Genomic DNA, 19,408 nt, shown 5'->3' on the forward strand with positions numbered 1-19,408 from the left:
TATTGTGGGTGATAAACTGAGTATTGCTCAGCAGTAAGTCAACAGTGATGCAATGCCATAATCGATCATATCCACTGTGGTGGACTCATGAATATATATATGACTTCTATTAAATGATATAAAAAAATTCTAAACATTAGCGGGGTTTCTTTTGACTTCGAAAAAAGTCACAACATTTTATTTTAGATTTGTTTTCTCTATTATCCTGCAGTGAAGTTTGGGTAAACAACACAACACAGGGGAACCTTCAACAAGCTGCGGAAATGGACAAGAAGACAAAATTATTATTGTAAAGACGACTTCGACGCACTTGTCCTGGGAAGGATTTATTTATTTAAGGAGCAACGTGCTCACCCTCGAACAGGCGAAGACCCCACTGCAACATCCACGAGTCTCCCGCGCATTTTACTTATATACAGTGTGTGGTCACGCACCTGTACCGTGACCACGCCCCCTATTCTGGAACCTTCTCGCTGGCCCTTGACCACTCGATCTACAGGTTGACTCTACTGTCATAAGATTATGATAAAATATTAATTATGTCCATCCTATGACTGTCCTTTGAGTAGTCATGTTGGCATTGAGAATCGTTCAAGTACATCCCTTGTTCATGCCACTAGACATCCGAGCACTGCACTACAATCCTGGTGCACTTAAGTTTGAGTACAGGCGATGGTCACACATCAGTGGAGCCCGTTCTAAGCGTCCCCTCGTGTGAATGTCTTCAACATCATCATTGTCCTTTTAAGTCGCACAAAGCCACCTCTGACACTACAGTTCTTCTCCTCGGTAGTAGATATAACAATTCTCACACACATAAACACACACTAGTGTGAGAGACTTAGAGGGTGGGAGCGAGAGTATAGCGGTTAGCCTTGCTGTGCTATGAACCAGATGACCCTGGTTCGGCTCCCGCTCACGGCCAACACCAGTGACGGTTATGTGAAACCGTCTTGGGCCTCCCCTAGGTCGACTCAGCCTCAATTGAGTACCTGGTGCGGTGTGTACAATATGAGTGAGACAAAGGCGGCCGGGCGTGGTGTTGGCCACCTGCCCCCTCGTGTGACATGCCGGCCCCATAGTTACTCCTCGCTAACAGCACTTGCCACAACAGTTTGTTAAGGCTATATGGGGGATCTTTGTATTTTTTTTGGATTGACAGAAGCTGATTGGTCGGCTCGGGCATGCTGCTATGAGGATGCATGACCCAGATTCCCCTCGGCACTCCCCTGATTACAAGATTTCTCTTCGGGTTTTCTTTTTGCGGTGGGTGTGCCACTACTTCCGCATAGTAAATCGAGCCAAAACTATCACAAAAACATGAACAGAAACTCTATACGCCTTCCAGGCTATGTTTTTTTAACACTTGAAAATTTGCCAGCACATGTAACCCATTTTCTTCTTGTGCATCTTCAAATACATATCCTAGGAATATGTTCCACTACACTAGCTTCCATCTGTTTATTTACTACCCTATTGTTCTCGGGAATAAATCAGAGATTGCCCTTGTCTGATATTTTTGGAAACCAAGATATTTTTTTCTGCACTCCCAAATTCAGGGAAAAATTTGTTTCACATTTCGAAAACTTTACGGTGAAACTTTAAAGAGTTTTTTTTTATAACTTCGATTTAACTCGGTCTTAGGAGAAAATAGCAAATACTTTGATGCTTTTTCGATTTACAGCTTTCATGACTGCAGGGATTCATCTTCTTAGTTATTTCGGTAAAGTCACGTAGAAGGGAAATAATAAAATAATAACAATAAAACATAATAAAATAATTCTCACGACGTTTCGGCCACAACGCAAGCAGCCGTCCTCAGGTGAAGAACAGGTCTGTCGGAAAGACAGCGTCTGAATGGGCACCACCAGGCTTGGCAGCGTATATTTAAGCTGGGTTGGAGGGGGGAAACTTTGTATGGCCGAACTGCATTAGTGTAATATTACAATGTATAGTCTAAGGCAGGGGTCGGCAACCTACGGCTCCGGAGCCGCATGCGGCTCTTTACGGGCTGCTTCTTGACGATATGTACGTATGTACAGTATGTACTCAGATGCATTGCGGCTCTTGAAATACTGAATTTTGTACCGAATTGGAAAGAAATGGCTCTTCTTGTTATTTTGGTTGCCGACCCCTGGTCTAAGGTATAGGGTGGTGTATAGTAAAGCAGTATATAATTTAATGTTGGGGTTGTCTATGGCAGTATATAGTATGGGGTAGACCCGTGTGATGTGATAAAAAGTTTAGCTGGAGGCATATTATATTTTTTGCGACATAGAATTGTAATGTATGACTTACTGTTAGTAGCTCAGCTTATTGGAGAGTATATTTAGTATATTGATGATACTGATGTAGTTTATATTTTAGTTGCTTACGTGGTGGTTTAGCTGCTGCAGCTCCTTACTATTAAAATTCCTTCCCTCTATTACTGCTAACCCTACTCCCTCCCTTTGATGCTGCTAATCCTGCATACTGCATAATGCACGGGCATAATATGACTTTGAAACCCCCCCCACCTCCTACACATACCACAAGTAATCCCATATCTGCATTTCCCATACATATGCTAAATTCCTCTTGATATGCAAATTCCTTTGTCAAGGCGCCCCTTCCCCCTCCAACCCAGCTTAAATATATACGCTGCCAAGCCTGGTGGTGCCCATTCAGACGCTGTCTTTCCGACAGACCTGTTCTTCACCTGAGGACGGCTGCTTGCGTTGTGGCCGAAACGTCGTGAGAATTATTTTATTATGTTTTATTGTTATTATTTTATTATTTCCCTTCTACGTGACTTTACCGAAAGACCCAAGAAGACTTTGATGCTTGTAATCATTGATGATAATTAACGCGTAGGTTTTCGTGATCAATAATATCCATTATCGAGGTTATTTTAGTGTTAGATCCTGTAAATAGAAATGTGTTGTTAAAGCTGCCACCACCCGACACAGCCACTTAGTAAGGTTTGTCATACAAACAAAACGTGCCAATTAGTTACGAGTACACCATTCCGGTGTGTTGAACGCCACATTTATATTTAAGCGATCTAACACACAAACTCTGTTAGGGGTGATTATAATAATTTTTGTTGTTGTTTCATAACACATATGAATATCAGAGGGTGGATTGTGCTCAGATTGTAAATGTTGCGGATTTGCTCTCCAACACACCAGTGTGCTGTACTAGTGTAGAGGTGTTACGGAGGGCAAACAAACACACTGGGCGTGGTTATGCCCGTACGCCAAGAGGTGCTTACATCCACGTCAGCACCGTTTAGCCTGGGGGGCTAACACGGCACTGGGATCCCCCACGGCCCCACCCCTCGGTGGGGGAGTTGCTATATAAGGCGGTGAGCCGGAGGGCTCGGGGTTCAGTGTTCAGCCTTAACCAGCGAAGCAAGAAGACTTGCTAGACAGGCCCTGGGACTCCCCTGGATCGCTGTCCTTCTCAGGACCGACCAGGGCAAACCAGTGGCGTGGCCCCAAGAGCCCAGAGCCGATGCTCTTGTAAGAGCCGGTCTGGGGACTCAGGGTGCCGTAATCCCAGCTTAACCAGAGCTGGGTCAGCTAGCCTCCCCTAGCCCTGTAGTGGAGGACCTAGGAGTAGGCTAGCCATGACATAGATTGTGTGATCTCCCTGTTAGACGGGTGAAGGGGTCGATACCCCTTCGAGTGTTGTACATCTCGGCCTGTTATGTACATTGTGGTTAATAAATAAGTGTGCCTCCAACTACGTCGTCCAAGTCTCCTGGAACCTACTACAACTGGCGTCAGAAGTGGTCTTCTAAGGATGGATACAAGACAGACGGCTCGTACCAGGGAACCGGGGGAGGAGGAAACCTCGGCCGACTCGGAGCCCGAGATTGCTGAGGGCGAATCCGAGCAACCGGGGCCGAGTCCACCCACACCGCAACGGCAGGACGGGTGGGGACCGTCGGCTGACGGACTATGGCTGGCTCACTCCCGCCTGGCGGAGCTACTCTACGCCGCAGCTGCCACGTTGGAGGAAATCACTCGCCTGGGGGCTGGAGGAGCTGCACGGGGCGACGACGGACGACACGTGACGCCGGTTCCCGCCATTTCTACGGGGCTGGAAGTCGGATTTGCCGCCATCAGTACAGTGGGTGCTGAGGGCGGAGCCGGGCTACGTCAGGTGACCGACATTCGCCAACCAGAAGCCACCACGTCGTCAATAGCGGCCGGCGCGTCACTAGAAGAGTGACCCCCGATGGCACCCGCCCTTCCCGCCGAAACTGTGCGGAGTGGCGGGAACGACGGGGCGCGATCTACGGCTCTTTAAGGGGTGGCAGAGATTGCCACCCCTTAAAGAGTTTGTGGGTGAAGACGGTGACTGGGAAGCCTTCCGAAGACGGTTCCTCGCTCACCAAGAAATGTCACTATGGACTGATGATGATGCACTACGCGCGCTACCGGCGATGCTCGACAGTGACGCCCTCGCTACCCTCACCTCGGCGCCAAGAACGGCGCGCGCCACGCTGCAAATGGCGCTTCAACTCCTGTCTGCAGTCTATGGACCACCTTCTGAATGCAGACAGCTGTTCTACGATCGCAAGCGGGGCTCAAAGGAATCGCCTCTGGCATACCGCACAGCTCTCCTGGTTCTGGCGAAGGCGGCTTTCCCTCGGATGGACGAGGAGGGGGTGGACGCCATGGTGGCAGAAAAGATACTGCTGTTGGCGGACGATTTGGACATTGTCGTCTTGGCGCAAGACGACACGGAGATGTGTTCCCTGCGGGCCGCGCGGCACATCCACGCTAACTTGCTGTCCCAGCGTCGCAAGGCCAGCAAGGCGGCGGCCAGGCATACCGTGGCTGCAACCACCCTCCCATCGGAAGAGGTCTGCGCTGTGGATCGCCCGATGGAGTGGAGATCCGGGGGACGACCAGCTCGGGACGGACCGATCTGCCAGGATCAGCCCAAGCCGTCTGGGGCGCTCACGCGCTGCTACAACTGTGGCCTCCGGGCCCATGTGGCTTCGGGATGCCGGGCTCCTCGACAGCGCGGTTCGACGCCTCGGCCGGACGTCACGCCTCTACCCAAGCCTCACCAGCGAACTCCGGCGAGTCGTGGCACCCCACATGTTTGGCCTACGCACACACCTGTGACACACTCACGCACTGCAACGAACGGGGGTCAAAAATTTCCTGTCGTCGCGCCGAAACGTGCCACGCTGGGGAGGGCGTTCCAACCAGGCCATTGGTCTGAGTTGGCCCATCGCGTTGTTGCCACGTCGTCGGGGTCGTCGGTCGTTGTGGGGCATATTGATGTGTTTGAGGTGCGGGTCTTAGTTGATACGGGAGCATCGGCAACTATTGTGTCCGATTTAATTCATAACATTCTCCCCGTTCAAAGCCGTCCTTTGCTCCCCATTGATGTTCCGTGCTATGCTGCTAACGGGGGCTCGCTGGGCATTATCGGACAGATCCGCGCACAAATTTGTATTGGGGACATCAAATTATCCGGCCCGATATTGGTCTCCTCCTCGCTGGCGGTTCCGTGCCTGTTGGGACGGATTTCTTGGCCAAAATGCCGATTCGTATCTTGGTCGACCAGGGTTGCATCGAACTCCCGTCGGGCCGACGGATGATGTTCTTGTCCTCCCCCGCTACTGTCCGTATGGAAGTTGCGACGGTACAGGCGCTGGTTGCGAGGACGGTACGCGTACCGCCAGGAGCTCAGATGCTCGTGCCTCTTAGGCTGCGGCGACCATTTGCTAAGGGCATTGGGGATCGGGGGGTTCTTTTGGGACCATCTAGGGCCGGGGTCAACGGACCCGATTTGATAGCGGCCCAGACCATTGTGAAAGAGGACGGGGACCCCTTCATTGCGGTCCTCAATGTGAGATCGCGAACGGCTGTGGTTCCTCAAGGGACCGTGCTTGCGCACGCGACGCCGGTACCCTGTGAGGAACCGGTCATTGGTCAGGTGAGCACCGCACCTCCGTCGCGACCGCATTCGGACCGTGATGAGGGGTGGCTGGATGCGCTTTGTGCGAGATCATCGGACCTGTCCGACTCACAGCGTGAGAGGCTTCGAATCCTCCTGCGCGAGTTTTCCGACGTTTTTAGTCAAAACAAATACGATATTGGTTGTAATAAACTGCTGTGACACCATATTGACACGGGTGACAGCGCGCCAATCTGCCAAAATCCTTTTCGCTTGAGTCCCGCCGAAAAGGATCATGTCAAATCGGCCGTAGACGACATGCTAGCTGCGGATATTATATCCCCTTCTACCAGCCCTTGGGGTGCGCCGATCATCTTAGTTAAAAAACACGATGGCTCATTGCGGTTTTGTGTCGATTTTCGTCGGCTGAACAAGATTTCTGTAGCCGACGCATACCCGCTTCCTCGGATGGATGAATCGCTTGATGCCCTGGCGGGGGCGTGGTTCTTCTCCACATTGGATTTATTGTCCGGGTTCTGGCAGCTTCCTCTGGATGATGAATCTAAACCTAAAACTGCTTTCCGTACGCCGCACGGCCTTTTCAAATTTAACCGCTTGCCGATGGGGCTCCATTCAGCGCCGGCAACTTTTCAGCGATTAATGGAATTGGTCCTGGCTGGGTTGCAATGGGATTCATGTTTGATTTACTTAGACGATCTCATCGTCTTTAGTAAAACATTCGATGAACACCTCCAGAGGTTGCGTGCCGTTTTTCTCAAAATGCGGGCTGCTAATTTGAAATTCAAGCCCCAGAAGTGTCATTTGCTCCGCGAATCAGTGCGGTATTTGGGTCACATTGTCAGACGCTCAGGTATTGCCACAGATCCCGCCAAAATGCAATGTGTCAGCTCCTGGCCAACTCCCACCTTGGTGGGGGAGGTCAGGAGTTTCATTGGATTTGCGTGATATTACCGACGGTTTGTCGCTGATTTCGCTACAATTGCGAAACCCTTACATGCCTTGACATCAAAGGGGGTCAAGTTTCCTTGGGGTCAGGAGGAGGAGGCTGCTTTTCGCTCCCTCCAGGACGCCCTAGTGGGGGCTCCGCCATTGAGTTATCCTGACTTTACAAAACCCTTCTTGCTCGATACAGACGCAAGCAACACGGGCATTGGGGGCGTGCTTTCGCAGGTTGTTGGGGGCGTAGAGCATTTGGTTGCGTATGGCAGTCGGGTGTTGTCTCCGGCGGAACAAAGGTACTGTGTTACCCGTCGGGAACCATTGGCAATCGTTTACTTGATTCAGCAATATCGCCCATATCTGTACGGTCAACATTTCACCGTCCGCACAGATCATGCGGCACTGCAGTACGCCTTGCGGGTTCAACAGCCATCGGGACAATTGTCTCGATGGTTGGAGATTCTCCAAGATTTCGATTTTGAAACTACATATCGTAAGGGCGTTCACCACACGAACGCAGACGCTCTGTCGCGTTTGCCGCCCACCTCCGAGTGCGCTTGCCTCCTGGGTTCGGGGCGTTGCAGTCCTCCGAATGTGATCTCTGGTTCGGTCCTTGCGGCCGCTGCTGATGCGCCTTCGATTGCGGGTCCTATTGAGCAAGAAGGGAGGGATTCTTTGCTGGGGTTGTCTGTTGCGGAGTGGGGGCACCTCCAAATGGAGGACACCTCCCTCCTCGCTTTGCGCCGTCGCATCGGGGGAGTTGGTCGGGGGGCGGAAAATGTCGACTCGTGGGGGTTATTTCAGGGTCTTTTGATGCATTGGGACAGGAGATCCCGCTGCCACCGGCTGGTGGTGCCTTCCACATTGAGGGGTAGAGTGGTGTGGGCTGCACACGAGCGACTCCTTCACCTGGGGACTCACAAAACCCTTGCCATGCTCCAGCTGGATTTTTCTTGGCCGGGCATGGCAAGGGACGTGGATGATCTTTTAGGGTCGTGTACTCAGTGCGCGCAACGGAAGCCACCAGCGAGGGGGTCCAACCCACCATTGCAGTCTATCAAAGTTTCCCGGGTTAACGAGCTCATTGCGCTTGATATTCTGGGCCCATTACGCGATGGCCTATGGCCTGGCCCCTCGCCAACCAGTCGGCAGCAGCCATCGCGGAGGCCTTTGTCCAGGGCTACGTCCTCGACAAAGGTGCTCCGGAGCGGCTGCTGACCGACCAGGGTAAACATTTTTTGGGTAAACTTCTACACGAAGTATGCGAGCTCCTGGGTACGAAAAAAATTCGTACCTCCCCATATCATCCGCAAACTGACGGGATGGTGGAGCGTCTGAATCTGACTATCACGTCCATGCTGTCCCAGCAGGTCTCTGAATCCCAGACCGATTGGGACCTTCATATTCCGGGGGTTTTGGCGGCATACAGAATGGCTCCTCATGCGGCGACCGGATTTTCGCCCTTCTTCCTAATGTACGGCCGTGAGGCTAGCCCACTTATCGCGACTCAGCTGCAGATCTCCACGCCGCATGCTAAATCAAAATTGACCGACCATGTCAAATTCAACATCGCTAAATTGACAGAGGCACGGGAGGCGGCCATCCAGAATTCAGAACTCCGCCAAAGGGCGAATGAGAGGCTCAGGCTGGGTCGGGCACATGTGCTCCAGTGGAAACCGGGTGACAAGGCGTGGTTGCACTGTCCCCAAATACCACTGGCGACCTCGTCTAAGCTGGTGCGGCCGTGGCGGGGGCCCGTGGAAGTGGTGCAGGTCTTGCGGCCATAATGTGTGCGTATCCGATGGGGGAAGCGTCGGTGGTTCGTGCACCCCTCCAGGTTGAAACCGTTCGTTGCGCCCCATGTTCCTACCACACACACGCATGGCCAAACATGGGAGGGGTCCACCGACTCCCGGAGTCCGACTTCGCTGCTTTTGCCTAACTTGCCACCGACTGTTCCACCTCCAGGTGCACCAGGATTGACGTGCTCACGACCGCCAACCCCTCCCGGGGGGGTCGGGGGTCGCTCATCAGCGAAGCCAGGCACTCTCGCACCCGGATTGTTGACACCCACCACTGGGCCAACCGGGGCTGCTCCTTTTGACGGCCCCGCTGCAAGAACGCGCGCCAAAACGCGCAGACTTTTGTGAGATCGGCCGCTTGTGCGGCCCTTGCGGGGGTCGCGGGGTGGGCGGGGGGGGGGGGGGCGTCCTGGAAATTGTATATATGTTGGGTTTTTTTACGGGATGGGGTATTTATTTGGGGGGTGGGTCCGTCGGGTTATTTTTCTCTCTCTTGTTGTTGTTGATTGTTGTTGTTCTTGTTAATTACGCGAGGCACACACGGATTTGGGGGGATGCATCTTTATTGTGATTTTGTTGCAGCCGGGACGGCTGTGGTCTGTACAGGGAAGGGTGATGTAGAGGTGTTACGGAGGGCAAACAAACACACTGGGCGTGGTTATGCCCGTACGCCAAGAGGTGCTTACATCCACGTCCGCACAGTTTAGCCTGGGGGGCTAACACGGCGCTGGGATCCCCCACGGCCCCACCCCTCAGTGGGGGAGTTGCTATATAAGGCGGTGAGCCGGAGGGCTCGGGGTTCAGTGTACAGCCTTAACCAGCGAAGCAAGAAGACTTGCTAGACAGGCCCTGGGACTCCCCTGGATCGCTGTCCTTCTCAGGACCGACCAGGGCAAGCCAGTGGCGTGGCCCCAAGAGCCCAGAGCCGATGCTCTTGTAAGAGCCGGTCTGGGGACTCAGGGTGCCGTAATCCCAGCTTAACTAGAGCTGGGTTAGCTAGCCTCCCCTAGCCCTGTAGTGGAGGACCTAGGAGTAGGCTAGCCATGACATAGATTGTGTGATCTCCCTGTTAGACGGGTGAAGGGGCCGATACCCCTTCGAGTGTTGTACATCTCGGCCTGTTATGTACATTGTGGTTAATAAATAAGTGTGCCTCCAACTACGTCGTCCAAGTCTCCTGGAACCTACTACAATAGTAACGGAATGGCATATTCGGTTTACATGACAAACTTTTTTATATTTACGCAATCTTACCCCCAAAACCTATATTATGGGCTATACGTTACATTCAAAAAGTACAGCCTGCACACAGCAGGGTACTATTGCAAGATGTTGTTTTAATTGTTCAGCCATCCAAAGTTGCAAGCACTACAATGTGTATATTCCCTCTTGCTCAGATTCAACGGTTAATTCCTTGGCTAGCGGTGCCACAAAAACATTTTCAACGTCGGCGCAAGCACACCTGGGTGACAGAGAATTATCCACGGGCAGCGATCTTCGTTTGCAGAGTGCAATGCCTTCTGTGGCAAGAGGTGCTCGTCCAGTCTCCGGGGATCGTGAGGCATCAGGAGATGCCCCCAGAGACGATTCCAGTCCCGCCGATGCGCACACCAATGTTGAGATGGCTGTCAGTACTACGGAGAGTCCACAAAGAGACACTCAGACCAGCCAAGGAACTCCGACTGGTAAGGGCCTCATTATTCACGACAGCAATGGATAAAAAATAAATCAGCTCGATCGATTTCATTCAATTTGTTCTTGATTCAAATGGTGTCCTGTTCAGCAGACTGGATGTGCAGTCCAGGGGTCTGAGGCTCGATTTGATCTTCCAGTACAGCAGTGGAAATCTCGGGCAAGTTATTTAAGTTCCCCTCCCCGGTGTCCACACAGCAGTGCGAATGGGTACTCCACAGTTAGCCGCGTGTGCTAAAATGTGGATCGCTGAGTGAAATAATAAGACGTTTTGAAGCGTTACCCCTATGTTTGGGGTCAAATGGAGGTTGACCATTGGGTAATAAAAAGAAATGTAACTTATGAGGATATTTGAAGTAAAAAAATATCGGACTCCCGCCGTGGTGTTGTGATCGTCGGCAAACTGGAGTTGCAGTCCAGAGGTCGCCGATGCGACTTCCCCTCCTGGTGTGGTGCCTTTGAAACAATGGCCCAAGTTTGTTAGGTTCCACCCACTTCCGTCCACCAAGCAGGGCAAAATGGGTTCACCACGGTTGGGCCAGTCGACAGGGGGCACGCGACGGGGGACAAAGTCGTGGGGTACTTCCACCTTCTCCGAGGCGTCTGGCCATTGTGGAAAGAATGTACAATATACCCTTTAGAGGGGGGCTCCTCCAGAGCTCCATCCAGTGGACGCATTTCCCATCAGCAGTGGCGTGAGCATCCCAATTGCAGGGCTGCACCTTTGCCACATTTTAATACTGCACCGTCATTTGTACCTCCCTCTCGTTCAGAATCAACAGTCGATTCCTTGGCTCACGGTGCCACGAATGTAATTTCAACGTTGACGCCAGTGCACTTGGATGACAGCGGAAGATTGTCCACGAGCAGTGGTTTTCATTTGCCGAGTGCAACTCCTTCCGTGGCGAGTGACGCTAACCCATTCTCTGGGGAGCTCGAGGCGTCCGGAGATGCGTGGGAAAATGGTTCAAGTTTCACCGACGTGCCGACTAATGTTGAGTTGGCTGCCACTACCACACAGAATCTACAAACAGCCACTTATGCCAGTCAAGGACATTTCACTGGTAAGGCCTCATCATTGACTTCAGCAATGGTCAATATAAATTCAGTATATTAAATACACGTTCAATTTACTTTTTATAATCTCAAGAGTATCCCTTTCATAAGGGAAGGGTATGAATGTTCACATTTATGCAAAGTTTCTGCAGTGGCGCCAACACTCCTCCCATTGCAGGCTTGGTATAAGTGATTTATATGAATTAGCTGCTTTTTGCGATGTTAAACAAATCTATTAACCATAATTATTTCCATCACCCAAGTAATTAAATAGGTGCAACACACTTTTCTATTCGTAAGAGCTAATCAGCTGCCACTTGATAAGTAACAGCTCATGGCTAAATGGAATAGCCCAGAGACTCCTTTCAATAATGTGATTATGTTGCCGCAAATTATTTGGCGACGCTGCTGCATTTGCTGCTATAGATTACCACTTGATAAGCCACTTTAATTAGCTATTATTTTTGATATCCAGGTAGCTGCTGAGAAAGAGCTATATAGCTCAGTGGGCTGTTACCTGGTAAAATAAAACATAGTTTTATTTAAATGTTTTTTTTCATTAAATGAAACAAAACTCAACACATTCGTAAAAAGGACACTCTGGCCTTCAAATGAAAATATCACTTCGATCAACACAGTATTGGTTATTTGTAACGTAACTTGTATGAACGTATTGGCTATACACCAGCGCGTGGTATATATATACAATTTTCACAATCATTATTTATTTTCCCGCGATTCGCAACCCCGTCAGAACATCTTGCTGGGTGGTACTGGTGGTGGTGCGGCGTCAAAATCAGTTCTTGCGATGTCGAAGCGGTTGGAAGGCAAATGTCAGTTCACATTTAGATTTTACAACTGTTTTATGAGGACCGGTGTGTTATGCTGCACCGGTGTACCGCCAATACGTCCATATACAGTGGGAGAGTTTTGTGGAAGACAATTAGATAAGGGGCAAAGGAAGAGGGTAGAAGAAAACGAAAGAAATAAAGCTATAAGTTGCACGAAGATGGCATCTTTGAGGTCGTAGGTTCGAGTATAGCCTTTCGTTGCACGTGCTTACACTGGGTTCAAAAGTGTCGTCGTGAGTTGGTCGTCTTAACCCAGTCACCAATGACTGCACATACACAAACTATCATTACGCTTGGTTTGTAGTTAATTTTGCCTCAACAAATCAATCTCAGAGAACTAAAAGCGATAAGAGTTCGGTTAGACTGCCGTGTGTGACAAACGTCCGTACAGTACGGTGCGTTTGCAAGTCCAGTGATCGTACGTGTGGATAAAAGGTGACCTGAGATGGATCTCAGAAGGAATTCTGTGATGTCACGTTCTGCAGTCTGCGCTGGAACACGTGGTGAGACGCTGCACTGGCTAAATTGCAAATGAACATGCGATTGATTTATGATACGACTCGGACAGCACAATTGGAATAACTGTTAAAAATATAGACAATGCACTGTATGTGCTGTATTGGCAACATGTTAGCCAGGTAGTGGTGGCGATGCAAGTGCTCTGTGACCCAGCGCTGTCGAGGCAGCAAGTGTTGGTGGATCACACAAATGCTGTGAAACTCCCTTGCCATGGGCGTCGAGGTGCCATACCCTGGCTTGCCAAGAGAAAGCAGTACAGCAAGTAGACGTATCTCCATCTGTTTCCATCTGTATGGGGATAGAATGTTGCCCCCTTGCATGCGTGGGGTTTTCTATGGGGTTGCTCCAGCTGCCTCCCACTTTTGTAAACGCTCATTCATTGGCTTAAAATATCTTTAAAAAATAAGAACCCAATAACGCAGGATCCCCCTGAAAGAGAGTCCTTGGACTCAGTGTGGCTTCACTGGATAAATCAATAATTATCGTCAATATACTCTAACTCTTCAACTATTTTACCAGGTCAGGCCCACTGGGCTATATAGCTCTTTCTCAGAAGCTACCTGGCCACAGATCATTGCCCAACAAAGTGGCGTACCGTGTGGAAATTTATAGCAGCCAAATACTCGAAATGCATGGTTCTAAATCTGGAGGGAAGACCTGGAGGGCTTGGAGAAAAATCTACGCAACCACGGGGAGAACATGCATCATGGTCGGGGTCGGACCCACGACCCCCTGCATACCAGGCGAGGTAGTTAACATCTCGCCACCATGGTTCCCCGTCAAAGCTAATGCCATCTTCAGGGTAGATAGCAAATGTAGTCTGTAAGACAGAATATGGGTTTGATGTAAGTGATATTGTGATAATATGGTTTTCCCCTTTTTTCTGGCAACAAAACAGGTGTTAAGATGTTAAAACACCAAACTAAAACCTTTTACAAGGAATCATGTCTGCATTAACCACAATGCTTGTGGTAAGAATGCAAATATAAAAAAACATACTCTGATAATATATGCATTGTCCTTGAAACTGATTGGTCCACACCAGAGACAGCTTTCTTTTCAGACTCGTCTCAAACGGTGTTAGACCAGAGGACGCCAAAAGGCGTACTTGATGTAAGTGATATTGTTCGTGAAACACATTGCCCGTGTGTTTATGTCACACCATTGTTGCTGCTGTAGTGTTGGATGCCACACTCGCCCACAGCAGCAGTGGGAGTGGAGCGCAGCTCCTGACGACCGAGGAGATGAAGCTGCAGCCCTCGAGCGCACAGGGTGTGTCCCGCATTGCGGTTTAGGCCGCTGCCTTGCATTGGTGCAGACAGACCCATGACACCGGATACTTCCACGACTTTTTCGCTGCCACGTCCAATTATTAAATCTGACATAAGGTCCAAATATACATGTGATTCAGTACCTCGTTCACTTGCAATGATGTAGCCTTCACCCCCCCCTACCCCCAGGGTGTGCCCGTACTGAGGTTTGCATTTCACTTATCATCTCAACTTTCAAAATTGTATCTCTAAACTAAACTTAAGTACTTATTTTTTTAACCAGGTCAGGCCCACTTGAGCTATAAAGATATTTTTTAGAAGCGACCTGGCTACAAATCATAGCTCAACGAAGTGGCGTATTATATGTAGACATCTCTATTAGCCACATACTCTAAACCGCATGTAGATTCTAAACGCATGTATTCGTATTTTTATGAATATGCTTGTTTAACCAGGAAAGTTCCAAGAATGTTTTTCTAAGTTTGTTTTGCAGTAAGGGGTCCCATGTTGCTGCTGTTTGTGATTCCAAGTCAGTGAGTTAAAGATACGTTTCCAGCCACGGAATTTGTTGTTGCACGTTCATGTTTTGTTAGCCATGGGCCGAAACCGTAAAACCCCAGGAGAAACCCCATGCAGAACGGGGGGAGAGAACATACAAACTCCATTGCAGAAAGGTGCCCTCGTTGTAAATTGAGCCCAGGCCCCCTCTTGCTGTGGGGCACAATGTTGCCAACTGCGCCATCACTGTTGCCCTGTAGTGAGGAGTTGTGGACATTCCTCATTCACGAGTGGCGATGCCACCGTGGCGCAGGGGTTAGCACACCGGACTTGCAATCCGCATGGCCGTCGTTTTTTATTTATTTAATCCACTCCCCTCCTCGCCTCTGTCGATCCAGTGGTAGAAATGGGTTGACCGCAGTGGGTCGGTCGGCAGGTTGCGTGTGGAAAAGCGTGAGTACTCCTCGCCAGTGTGGAAGAGTAGGCCAAATACCCTCCAGAGAGAGGCTGCTCGTGGAGGCCCTTCCACCATCACGTCCGTACTTTTACATTTTGCAATATTAAATTTATATAACGATTTAGAACTTGTAGTTCCTGAAGGATCGGATGATATGTGACGCGCAACTTAAAGTACTGTGCAAAACAACACACAATACGAGTGGAGGTGCAAGCGAACCATCATGCACATGCCGCTCGAACTCAGCATTTACCACATGCCGAACAAGTCACACAACAGTCGATGACTACTCACTGTCATAGGGGACACGTTTTGACAAGTCAATAATCGTAATCTTATTACTATTTATATTCTTGGTTATTTTGGTAAAGTCACGTAGAAGGGAAATAATAAAGTAAGAATTTTTATTTTATTATTTCCCTTCTACGTGACTTTACCGAAAGAACCAAAAATATGAATTCCTGCAGTCACGAAAGCTTTAAATCGAAGAAAATCCTATTACTGTATATGGACAATGTATTACCTGGTAAACAATGTTTGACTTGCACCCAGATCGTAGTACGTGGCACTGCAGCGTAGAGGGACATTTCAATCAGTAGTAGCTGCTTGATCCTCATAAAAGCCCTTGGCGCTGCAAGTATCTTTGTGAGGGTAAATGCGTACACCCTCAATGGCGGAGCCAGGTTTTTCAGGTAGGGTGGGCAACCCCTCCAGCAATAAAAAAAAATGATAGAGAAGTTGTTAGTAAGTAAGGACTTGTCCATTGCTTTTTATTCGACGCGTGTGCGGCGATGGCACAGCCATCGATCGAGGGTCGAATTCGAACCGCGTTGCGTGATCGGCATCGCGCTCGCTGAAGGTGAATGCCTTCAGGGAAGTCGTGTACTGTATACGCAACTGCGCACACTTCTGTGAGTCACTTATAACTGCTTTGCCGTTACTTATTGCCAATTATGGGCTCAGACTATTGTCCTATCATCTCATAGAGTCCCTGGCACGTAATAATATGCTACACAGTGACAGTGGGGGGGTCGCAAAATGCCGATGTATTTTATTTAAACAATCTAACCCAATTTCGTTTTATTAATATCATCCTATTTCTCAGATTCACGGTTTCACTTTTATCCAGAATGCAAACAAGTTTCACTTCAAACGTTGCAATCAATCCCTCATCCAGAAGTCGCTGAGACCATCAAATCGACTAACATCAGTTAAGAACCAAGTTAAACTCACCGGTGGCTGCTTGAATGGAAACCCGCTAAAGTCGGCGTAGCCGTCTGAGCCACCCGGCCATCCCGCTTGCTGTACTGCCTCTCGTAGGCATCGGCGTATTACAGACTTCACCCGTTTGCTTTATCCATGAGCCCCACGTGCTCCGGCTGATATATTTACATCCAAGATTCTTGGCCACCACACAAATTTGGCCAGAAATGATAAGAAGATAGTTATATATGTTTTGAAGGCCCCAAAAATATGTTGATCTTTTTTGCAATTGTTGTTACTATTTTTCCAGATTGGAAACATCCCGTACTGATCGTTCTGATTTTCGTCGCCGTCATCATCGCCACGGCCGCATTTTGTGTCTTGAAATGTCGAAGGTAAAAGTGTTATCAACACTGTTACATGTTTTTACACATCATCATCAGTGAACTATATCATCTGAAAGCACGGGTCACATATTTGACAATATAACTATGCTTAATTGTCTGAATCTATTTACACATTTTTCAATGATCAAACCGCATTTTATATACGACGCAATTAAAACATTGCATCAACATGATCATAGTGATCTAAATCACACGCGTGTCTGTCATCTTCTCAGGGTCAGCGAGTAATGATATAATGTACTGGTTTATTACAATCTGGAGCCGACCTGCGCTACAGAGAATGCCATTATTTAACACTGATTTATGTCAAGTGCAAATAATTAAATTTCTCACAGAGTTATTTTTGAACTAATATCTATTTCCTTATTATCCAAAATAGAAGTTGTTGGGGTTAGATCGTCAAACCCACCACCACTCGATACAGCCAATTAGTAAGGTCTGTCATGTGAATCAAACGTGCCAATTCGTGACTAGTTCAGCACACCGGTGTGTTGGAGAGTGCACCCACGACATTTACAATTCGAGCACCTTCGGTGCTGTACTCTGTCTTGATTCTTTTCGTGTTTTTGGAGAGCCACGTCACTCTTGCCAATGAGACTCATCCTGGCCTCTTGAGTTCTCCCCTAGTTCAGATTTGAAATCGACCGCATTCATTGTCTCACTCGATTAATTACCCACTCACCCACCATCTATCTTCACCCACCCACTCACTCACCCACTCGCTCACCCACATCCCTCTTCACCAACTCCAAAGATAAAGATCCCCCCTATAGCCTTAACAGACTGTTGCGGAAAGTGCTGTTAGCGAGCACCTATGATGGCCGTCACGGCTCAGGATGGGGTGGGTGGCCAGCACCACACCCGGCCGCCTTTGTCTCCCCAGTGGCGATGTTTACACACCGCACCAGGTACTCATTTGAGGCTGAGTTGACTTAGGGGAGACATGGGACCGGTTCAGATAGAGCAGACCGATAACCGCTCCACTACCGTTCCCCACTCACCAACTCCACCCACTCGCTCAGTCACCCACTCGCTCACCTATTATTTCTCTTCAGCCACCCACCCACCTTCTTACTTCACACACTCACCGACTCACTCACTCGTCGCTCTTGCAAATGAGACTAAACTCAGCTGGTGAAACAGACCAAACTTGAAACGTAAATGGCATTGAAGCGACCAATACTTCGCCATCACTTCCTTCCATTTGCCGTATCCATTAGCTGATGGGCACCTCACTCCGCTTCAACGTCTCCTCCTGTCACGAAGCCGAGTGATGTTCTTTCGGGACTTGTAGTCGGCGGAGAATCACGTCGCGTAGGGGAGACAGCACCAGCATTACTTTTGCAATCACTTCAAAAGACCCCTTTCAGCGAACGCTGGACAACACCTGTTCACTCTGTGGAGAGAGTGCTTCACTGCACGTCAGTTCTCTGATAAACAGCATTCATTAATGTTACCACTCAGATATGGGCTTTTCTAAATAAACTTAACAAACAAATGTATCTTAAATGCAACACATTAATTGGATCATGTCCTATCATCTCTCTGCTATGACGAAAGGACCCTTGTCTAAAGCGTTCGATTGCTTCAAATATTTTTCCTCTTTGGATGTGTTGCGTTTTTGTGACTTGTGCGTGTGCACTACTGCAAATGCAGTGTCATAAAAAAACACGTTTATATGTGTAATATCGTTGAGGACTCTTGGACGCCGGGGTTGAGGCACACGTATTTATTCCGCAACAGTTGTCACAACCGCGGACATGCAACACTGGAGGGGGTATCGGCCCCCTCACCCGCTAGCTGGGAATACACTGCTAGCTATCTCTGACCTACCTCCTAGTCCTCCACTAACGGGCTAGGGGAGGCTGTCTGGCCCGACACTGGTAAGTCGGGCTACGGTACCCGGAGTCCCAGAGCACTAGCTCTGGTTCTTGGGACCACGCCGCTGGCTCGGTCCTGCGCGGCCCTGACAAGGGCGGCGACCCAGGGGAGTCCAGGGCTCTAGCTAGACGATCTTCGGTCTTCACTGGTTTAGCTTTAACATTCTACCCCGAGCTCTCCGGCTCATCCCCTTTTATACCAAAACCCCTCGCTGAGGGGTGGGGCCAGCCCCCCCCAGGCTGCCCTGTGCAGACGTCATTGAGAGCACCTCCCCGTGCACTCACGAAGCCCCGCCCACTGTGTTTGTTTCCCGTGTGATCCTATGTATACAGCCCCTCCGTAACACCCCTACATATGTATAGACGTGTTTTTTGTAGAGTATCTCAATTGGTGTCCAGGCTGAGTCCATCAACTCGCCACGCTTGAGAGCCTGCTCTGATCATTCGACCTCAGGATCTCGACGGTGCTGGGGTGGTAATCAGGCATCACGTGATGCACCCTTGAGCAACTCAGCTGGTGAATCTGAATGTCAATACAAAATGGAGGACGCTAATGGCGGCCTTCATTTGTTCAATATGTTCTCGACGTATAGTCGATTGGCAGGTCACGTGGGGTAAGGTGTGGGTACTCCCACCTCTTCCATGACATAGCATGGAAGCGTTGGCCAAAATTCACGCTAGGGGGGGGCTCTCTAGAGCTCCCTCTAGTGGATGCCCTTCTACCAGCAGTAGTGTGAGCGAGCAGTTGCAGGCGCTGCAGCTTTCACTTTGGTACAGCTCTTTATAGCAGAGCATTTAAATGAAGTGGGCGAACTCTTCCTGCGTCTATCCAATTAAATTGAAATTGCAAATGAAAATATGAATGCTGAGTGGACCCACTGAGACTCACAGCTTTCATTAGCAGGTAT

General features: G+C 49.4%; 1 protein-coding gene across 4 annotated transcripts in view; it reads left to right on the plus strand.

Annotated features, from left to right (window-relative positions):
• Window positions 1–19,408, plus strand: part of LOC144722944 (uncharacterized) — a 50,111-nt gene that overhangs the window by 20,973 nt on the left and 9,730 nt on the right. Inside the window, exons 8-11 of one of the 4 annotated variants that reach the window (XM_078601374.1) lie at window positions 10,064–10,351; window positions 11,132–11,422; window positions 13,964–14,056; window positions 16,524–16,608. In XM_078601374.1, coding sequence (XP_078457500.1) covers window positions 10,064–10,351; window positions 11,132–11,422; window positions 13,964–14,056; window positions 16,524–16,608 — 757 coding nt within the window. The remainder of the gene's footprint in view (window positions 1–10,063; window positions 10,352–11,131; window positions 11,423–13,963; window positions 14,057–16,523; window positions 16,609–19,408) is intronic. The other 3 variants (XM_078601375.1, XM_078601376.1, XM_078601377.1) reach the window with 3 other exon arrangements.

Source organism: Lampetra planeri, chromosome 16, assembly GCF_965212315.1.
Source record: "Lampetra planeri chromosome 16, kcLamPlan1.2.h2, whole genome shotgun sequence".
NCBI lineage: Eukaryota > Metazoa > Chordata > Hyperoartia > Petromyzontiformes > Petromyzontidae > Lampetra > Lampetra planeri.